We start from the raw sequence: 7684 nt of genomic DNA, 5'->3' as shown, positions 1-7684 counted from the left end.
CAGGAATCTCAGTCCATGCACTCGATCCTGCGCCCAGCACACAGAGGCACCATGTGCCGCACCTGGGGGGCAGCCAGGCCTTGACTCAGCAGTGCCCCCTCTGCTACTGAAAGCCCAGGCTTTGAGGGTCTGGTTCAAGGAGGTGCAGCTGCAGCTCAGGGTAGGGGTTGCCTGGTCACAGTCCAGGTTCTGTTACAAATATGGGAGCAAGTTCTGGGAGAAGCAAACTGCAGGAGTTCTGAAGGGGGAGGACTTAGGGACCAGCCTCCAGAGTGGGGCAAGTCCCCCAGGGCCTGGAAGCCAGCCCCAGAGGAGACAGGGCCTGAGAACAGAAGACCTGAGCCCCCCGGGTTCTAGATTCTAGACTGGATCTCCAGTTCCCTTCACACTAGGCAGGAAAACAGGGGAGAGGGGTGCTGGCAAATGGTGAGCAAACACACAGAGGAAGGCTGAGGGCCTGGGGAGGCCGTGGGGGTCACTCAGAACAGAAGTAGCTCATTCCAGGTCCCCTCATGTTCTGCAACCCCGTGTGTCCCCTCCTTCCTGGAGTTGTCAAGCCCCTGAGTCATGGTAGCAGCCACTGCCTCCAGGATCCTCATCATGGAGCAGAACAAAGCAAGCTTCCATTTTAAAAGGTGCGATTAGATGGACTTTTTGCTCCTGCCGCATGAAGCATCCCTGAGCCATACCTCAGGGAGGGAGCTGAGCTCTCAGCTCAGGTGCCCACAGAGCTTCCTCTCCCCACATGGAGGGGCTGAGATCCTGGCTGGACCCTGAAGGGTGTGGGTGCTGTAGCATTCCTGCAGGGACTCGCGTGCAGGGCACTGGCAGGATGACACCCAGCAGAGTTTTCCTGCTTTTTCCTCCATCTTGTTCTGGGCTGGAGCCGGGAGCCAGTGTGGACGTGTGTTAAGGCCTTGCTGCAGAGGTCGGGGGTGGGGAGTGTGTGTGTGTGTGTGAGTGTAGGGGGGGGCGGTTATGCTTCCCTGGGGCAGTGACTGTGAGCCAAGGGCTGGAAATTAGAAGCTGTGGAAAGGGGAGATTTGAATGTGGTGGGGCCCTGTGTTCCTGGCTTAATGAGTTCCCTAGCTTGGTGAGGAGGACAAAAGCCTGAGGGCGGTGGGTCCCTGGGATTACCTGGAGTGACCTGCATCGCATTTCAGAGCTTCTGGGTGCAGCTGAGCAACAGGATCCTGGAGGGTCCCCAGGAGCAGGGGGGTGTGGAGGCTCTCCACCCAGCTCCCCATCTGCTCCAGTGCTGGTTTTAGATGTCACTATTAGGGCCAGTGAATTAAAAGACAAAAAGTTGAGCTATTCCCAGACCCCTGTTTCCAAGGCAACTCTGGCTCTGCCCCTCAGAGGGAGGTAGTGGAACAGTGTCTAGAGGTCCCAGTCCCTCAGGGGGAGGACGGACGGACGAACCTGGTGGGCTCCAGGGAGAGCCTGGCGGCCTTGGGAGTGCTGCGCAGAGTCTGCTTCCCCCCTCTTCTCTCCTGCAGCCCTGCATGTGCGCCCACACTCAGGTCTCCCTGTCCAGCATCTCTGTGTAAACACCAGCCAGGATGGAGCCCAGGGTTTAGGCGCCCCTGTCTCCTGGTATCTTCACCAGCAAGGGGTCAGAGCTCATGGGTGCAGCAGGAGCTTGTTCTACAAGTTGAGTTGGGTGCCACACCCAGGTCTTAGGCAGCCCTGGGCCTGTGGGTGCATGCTGATGGGAGAGAGCTGGAAGGGCCGTTCAAGGGCCGTTCAAGGGCCGTTCAGTGAGACCCTGGGGTGGGGCCTGTCCATTCACTGCGTAATTTTTATTTTTCCACCCCTCCCTCACACTGGCCAATCCTATTTCTTTTTTTTTTTTTTTGTAGAGACAGAGTCTCACTTCATGGCCCTCGGTAGAGTGCCGTGGCCTCACACAGCTCACAGCAACCTCCAACTCCTGGGCTCAAGCAATTCTCTTGCCTCAGCCTTCCGAGCAGCTGGAACCACAGGCGCCCGCCACAACGCCCGGCCATTTTTTGGTTGCAGTCTGACCGGGGCCGGGCTTGAACCCGCCACCCTCGGCATATGGGGCGGGCGCCCCACCAACTGAGCCACAGGCGCTGCCCAGGCCAATCCTATTTCAACTTTAAAAATCCCTGTGTTGGCTTGGTGCCTGTAGCACAGTGGTTAAGAACCCAGCCCCAGACAACTAAAACAACAACAACTGCAACAAAAAATAGCCAGGTGTTGTGGCAGATGCATATAGTCCCAGCTACTTGGGAGGCTGACGCAAGAGAATCGCTTAAGCCCGAGAGTTGGAGGTTGCTGTGAGCTGTGACGCAACAGCACTCTACTGAGGGTGACATAGTGAGATTCTGTCACAAACAAACAAACAAACAAAAAACCAAAAAATCCCTGTGTTGAGGAGCCTAAATCCAGCAGACTGTGAGGGCAAGTGGCTGAATTCCATCTAGACAGAAGGAAGCCTTTGCTAGAAGATGACCCATGGGGTCCGATGACCAAGTCTGACCCTGGACTGTGTCCTGGCAACTCCCCTTCCTGCTGAGCCATGGGCTTCTTGGTCTCCAGAACTGGGCTTTATCTTTTTCAGGTCTGCAGCTTCCAGCACAGCAGATGTGGGGCTGGTGTCCAGGGAGGGTCTAATGCTGGCCCAATAGTGGTCCCCAAATACCCACCCAAGTCCTAATCTTCAGAGCCTTCAGATCAGTGGGGACAGCTGCTCTGTACTGTCCACATGGGCTCGAATGGAATCACGGGGTTGTTGTGAGTGGAGGGAGTGTTCTAGTGAGAGAAGCAGAGCCTGGGGAGGTGAAGTCTGCAGGGAGAGAGGGGCCACGGCCAGGAGCAGAGAGGCAGAACCGTAGTGTAAACTGGCTTTGTTCTAAGTCACTAGGTTTGTGGGAATCAGTTACTCAGCCCTAGGAAATGGCAGGGCCCCTGGCTCTTCCCCTCTGCCTGTCCACATGGGCCCCCACCTCGCCCTGCTATTTATTCTTGGGGCTGGCACCAGGCCCTGGGTTCTGGGAAGGCCCCAGGATGTCTTGCCTGAAACCGGTGCTGGCACCTCTGACCCACCTGCCTCCAACTGGAGGCCTGGGAATCTAGCATCCAGCCTCTCCCTACCTCTGGCCCTTCCTGACCCTGCCGGGAAGCCAGCTTCGGTAGGCAGGATCCCTGGGATTGGATCCTGGATGTGCCAACACCTAGTTGTGACTTAGAGTTACAGCCTCAGCTCTTAGCCTCTTCTCTGTGGCTGTGATGGAGTGCCCTCCTCCTGCTCAGAGCTTGAGCTGGTGGCCAGGACAGAGAGCTCTGTTGGCTGCTGGGGACCAGTGGTGGGGATGGGTGCTGTCTCCTGCGTCAACTCCTTGCCCACTTCTCAAGCCACTGGAAGGCCAGCTGCTTCCTGTGCCTTTGGGAAGGGCAGGCTAGAACCCCAGTGAGGAGCCTGGCTGCACTTTCTGTTTCCTCACTGCTGGGGATGGGGGACCATAGCTGTCAGCAGGACCTCAGGACTCTGAGAGAAGTTGTCACCCAAGCAGGAGTCCAAGGCCAGGGAAGACCCTGCTGCCAATGGGTTCTCTTTTATCTTTGTTTTTTATTCTCCAAATTGTTTCAGAACTTTTCTTTTTTCCTAGAGACAGGGTCTCTCTCTGTTGCTTTTGAATTCCTGGGCTCAAGTAGTCCTCCTGCCTCAGCTTTCTGAGTGACTGCAGGTGCCTGGCTTCATGGCTTCAGACTGAGACCCCAGCTCTCCGTGAGATCAGATGAGGTGTGGGTGGGGTGAGGTGGGGGTCTGTCACTCAGACCCGTACAGGGCTTTAAGGCAGTGGTTAAAAAAGCAGAATTTCATGATTGCAGGTAACAAATGTGTCAAGGTCAGTCGTGGCTAGTCAAGTTTTTTTCTCTTGTAAGGGACCCTGGCTAGCACAGGTGGAGCATTAACCACAAATGTGCACACAGATGGGAGCAAAGAGCAGGGGTCATCAAGAGTGTGTCGACAACAATAGCTCCTGGGAACTGAGTCTTGTGTGGGGCTGAAAGCCTGACGCACAGCCTCTCAGTGACTGCTGAACCCTGAGTGCTTGCCCACGCTTCCCCCTTCACCGAGGAGGAGATCGGGCAGAGGTCTGAGGGGCCATGAGGCTGGTAAAGGGTTGACCTAAGAATTGAACCTGGGCTGACCCCTGAGCTGTATACACAAGTGTGTGTGTGCGTGAGTGTGTGAAAATGCAAGCAACAGAAAAACCCTTAATAACTGGCTTCAACATGGTAGAAATTTATTTCCCTCTCAGGTAGGGGAACCTTGAGGCAGGCAGTACAGGGCAGGTAAAATGCCTTCTGGTCATCAGTGACCTAGGCAAACCCCTTTTTCCACACTGCCCTGTCATTCTCAGTGTGCTGCCTCATGTTGCAAAGTAGCTGCTGAGCTCCAGTCATCATTTCAGCCAGCAAGAAGGAGGAAGGGGAAGAGAAAGAGTGAGAAAGATGTTTTACCTCCACCTAAGGAATTTGCCCCTACCCCAGCTAGGCATTAAGGTTTTTATTAATAAGGAAAAGAAGACAATAGGTAGTGGAAGCCACTCACTGTCTGCTGGGATGAACTTGGCAGGCGGGATCTGGACTACTAAAGCATGGAATGGTGAGCTGGTAGGGATCTATGGGTTCTTTAAATCTTGCGCCATACTGCTCAGATGGGGAAACTGAGATCTAGGCTGGGCCTCCTCCCTCCCACTCCAGGGCTCTGTCCTGGCAGCAGGACAGAAGCTTGGTACAGTCAAGAAGGCCAGTGCCCAGCAACCAATGGCCAGCCCAGCCGGAGGAGGAGCTGGGGAGCCCAAGGACATGCCTCCCACCTGCCCAGGCAGGGTGGGACGCTGCTGCCCACTCCCCCTCTATCTGTTGTGCTCCCTTCCCTGGTGGGGGGTGGCTGGAAAATCCCACCTCAGCTGACCCTCGCTCTCTCCCTCTCTCGTCTGCTCCTTCTGCTTCATTACCTCCACCTTCCCTGCCCTACTCCCCAGCCCCTCCAGCACTGCTGGGCCCCTTTCCCCAATGGGCAGCTTCCCAAAGCCTCTTCCCCGTGGACAGGTGAGAGGCAGAGTCAGGAAAGTGCAGGGCTTGACCCACATGGCATTCCTCAAGAACAGAGGAATTTCCACTGTGGGAAGTTAACGGGAGACTCTAGGGGCTGACCAGGAGTATGGTGTCATCTCTACCCGTCCTGGGCTGACGGACTCCCCCCCGACAGGACCCATCCTGGGGGCCTGGACCTGAGGCCCACGTACTGCCACTCACTGCTCACATAGGAGCATGGAGACCAAGACTGCGCAGTGGGGAAACTGAGGAAACAGACCTGGCTGGGAGAAGCCAGTCCAGGGTGAATCATTAAAGACCTCCAAGTTTATTCTTCAAAGCTGGTAGGGTGGGGATGGGAGGGGAAAGCATGGGCAGAGCCCTGGCCAAGCCAGGGTGGGCCAGTGGGGTGGCTGGGGTGGAGAAGCTGGCAGGCCAGGGTCTTCAGGCCCCCATTGCCCAAAGGCTGGTGAGGAGGCTAAGCAGGAGGGCTGTGCCACTAGGTGGTGAGTCCTGGGCTTGGGAGTGCTGCCAGGGGGGAATGTTGCACAGGGTGGATTGGCAGCAGGTCACGGTCATCTGGGTTTCCCCCACTGTCCTGCTGATAGGTTTACAGCTGTCTGCACACCACATCGAGTAGGTGGTCAGGAGGCCTGACTCTGGGGGGATGGAGAACAGGGACTGAGGCCAGGTCAGGGGGGTCTCCAAAGGGGCTGTACCTCCCTGTGGGCGGGCCCCTCAAGCATGGATGGTAGCACCTTGCTTTCTTGTCACTGGGATATGCTGGGTCCTGTGTACACTCACCAGAGTTTCCGTGAGTGACAAGGGTTTTGCAGAAGGTCTCCTTGCCCGAGCAGCTGTGTGTCTTGTCGCAGAGCTCTTCCCTGTACAGGGCCGGGCAGGTGTAGCACTGCAGACCTGGAGGCCAGGCCGGGCTCAGGCCCAGGAGGGCCCTCTCGCCTGTGCCCTGTGCCCTTAGGAGTCCTTCCATGTCCCTGTCACCTCCCAGAAGCCTGCCCTGCTGCAGCCTCCCGCACCCCTGCTCAGATGGGCCAGCGAGCCTTCATTTTGCCCAGTACTCTGAGCTGTGCAGAAGCCTGTGCTGGTGAGGGTGGGCTTTCTGCTCATCTCTCCCTCTGCCATGGGCACCGAGGACCCGCAGGTGAGTCTGACATCCAGCCTGGTAGGGGGACCCAGCAGGGACACCATGCAGGTGTAGCGGAAGAGAGCCAGTGGGCAGGGGTGGGGCTGTGGTGCAGGTGGTATGTGGCAATTTGCTCTGCTTTCTTGGGATTGGGGAGCAGAGAGGATGGACCCCCCATCTGGGGATTTGCTGTCTGTTCTCACTCAGTCCCACTCTGCTCTGCCCAGTGCCCTTCCCTGGCTCCCACACCAAGCGGGGACCAACCCAACCCTCTGCTTGTGGTCAGCCCAGCTGCTGCCCGCTCATGTCCAACTGAACCCAACCCCTGGAGCCTCTGCATTCCCTGGTCTCCACCTGGGGAACTCCTGCTCAACCTGCACACACCACTCACCCTGCCAGTTAGCAGCTCCTTCCTGCCCATTCCCACTCTAGAGGGCAATGGAGTGTCACGATGAGGGTGAGAGGTGAGGGGTGCACTGAGTGTCTCCCGCTCTACTGGAGGCAAGCTCACAGTAGAGGCTTCTTTCTGGGGGTCTCTTGCATAAGCTGTGCCCAGCTGGTGGTGCCCACACTGTGTGTGGAGGGCACACTCCAGGCAGCGCAGGGCCGGGGTGGGGGTGGAGGGGTACCTCTGCCCCTACCGCCAGGGATAGCGTTGGCCTCCTCTTCTTCCTCCTCATCCTCATCTTCCTCTTCGAAGTCATCTGATTCGTCTTCCAACTCGTCGTTCTTGGTGTGGTCCTCCTCCTGTGCCTGCCCTCTCCCTGGTCACATAGGAGCACTGTGAACAACTGCCTAGTACAGGGGACACTGCTCTGCCCCAGGTGAGCACCAGCCCCCGTCCCTGCTCTGCTTGCCCACTCCTGTCCTGCAGCTGAGTGAGATCCCACCCCCCACAAACCCTCTTTATAGCCTGCCTGTTTTACAGAAGAGGAAACTAAGGCTGGGAGAAAAGTCAGGTCCCCAAACCCTGCAGTGCTAGAAAGGCTGAGCCTGGGGCGAGGCAGGAGAGGGAACGATGAGAGGGGAGCCCCTAGGGCCTGGCTGGGGCCAAAGGTGTTTGGGGACCCATAGAAACCCAGGAAAGCCTACATTTCCCTCCCTCTGAGGTCCTAAGACTGCAGCCTTATCCCCTCCTCTCTCTAAGCCCACATCTTGCCCTCAGGCTGGGGGTCTCAAAGGGCTGCCCCTACCCCTGCCCCTGCACCTGGATGGTGGCACAGCAGCAGGGTGAGCAGGACAGCCTTGAGTGCCTTCATCTGTCCAGTTTCTACTGCGCCACTCGCTCTGGGTCCTCGCTCTGAACTCTGGATCTGTGGTAAGTAGGGCGAAGGACATTGCCGGGGGCTTCCTGGTGGCCCCCACAATGTCCAGCCTCAAACAATAGGCCTAACATGGGGGACTAGGCACCAGGCCAGGACTGCTGTTTCCCTTCTGGACTTCTGGAGCCCGAGGGGAAGGAGTCGT

General features: G+C 57.4%; 1 protein-coding gene across 3 annotated transcripts; it reads right to left on the bottom strand.

Annotated features, from left to right (window-relative positions):
- Positions 1–5380: 5380 nt before the first annotated feature.
- On the bottom strand, positions 5381–7684 carry GPIHBP1 (glycosylphosphatidylinositol anchored high density lipoprotein binding protein 1). 3 transcript variants are annotated; one of them, XM_053559403.1, is made up of 4 exons: positions 7425–7684; positions 6859–6981; positions 5878–5983; positions 5381–5601 (listed from the first exon to the last, which is right to left on the bottom strand). In XM_053559403.1, exons 1-4 carry the CDS (start codon positions 7474–7476, stop codon positions 5409–5411), a joined length of 474 nt encoding a protein of 157 aa, XP_053415378.1. In that variant the 5' UTR covers positions 7477–7684; the 3' UTR covers positions 5381–5408. The 3 variants fall into 3 exon arrangements, with proteins under 3 accessions (XP_053415378.1, XP_053415376.1, XP_053415377.1); XM_053559401.1 differs by having other exon boundaries at positions 5381–5732; positions 5878–5991; positions 6847–6981; positions 7425–7576; XM_053559402.1 differs by having other exon boundaries at positions 5381–5732; positions 5878–5991; positions 7425–7567.

The sequence above is a fragment of the Nycticebus coucang genome, chromosome 13 (assembly GCF_027406575.1).
Source record: "Nycticebus coucang isolate mNycCou1 chromosome 13, mNycCou1.pri, whole genome shotgun sequence".
Classification (NCBI taxonomy): Eukaryota; Metazoa; Chordata; class Mammalia; order Primates; family Lorisidae; genus Nycticebus; species Nycticebus coucang.
Note: the sequence above shows the minus strand (reverse complement) of the source record. Positions and strands in the feature narration are given on the sequence as shown.

Bases quoted from the DNA above. Each gene is read 5' to 3' on its own strand.
- GPIHBP1 (XM_053559401.1), bottom strand. From the start codon at position 7,476: ATGAAGGCACTCAAGGCTGTCCTGCTCACCCTGCTGCTGTGCCACCAT. The intron at 6,982-7,424 runs GTGCAGGGGCAG...CTATGTGACCAG, and splicing joins GCTGCTGTGCCACCATCCAG to GGAGAGGGCAGGCACAGGAG. The intron at 5,733-5,877 runs GTGAGTGTACAC...CCATCCCCCCAG, and splicing joins TGTCACTCACGGAAACTCTG to AGTCAGGCCTCCTGACCACC.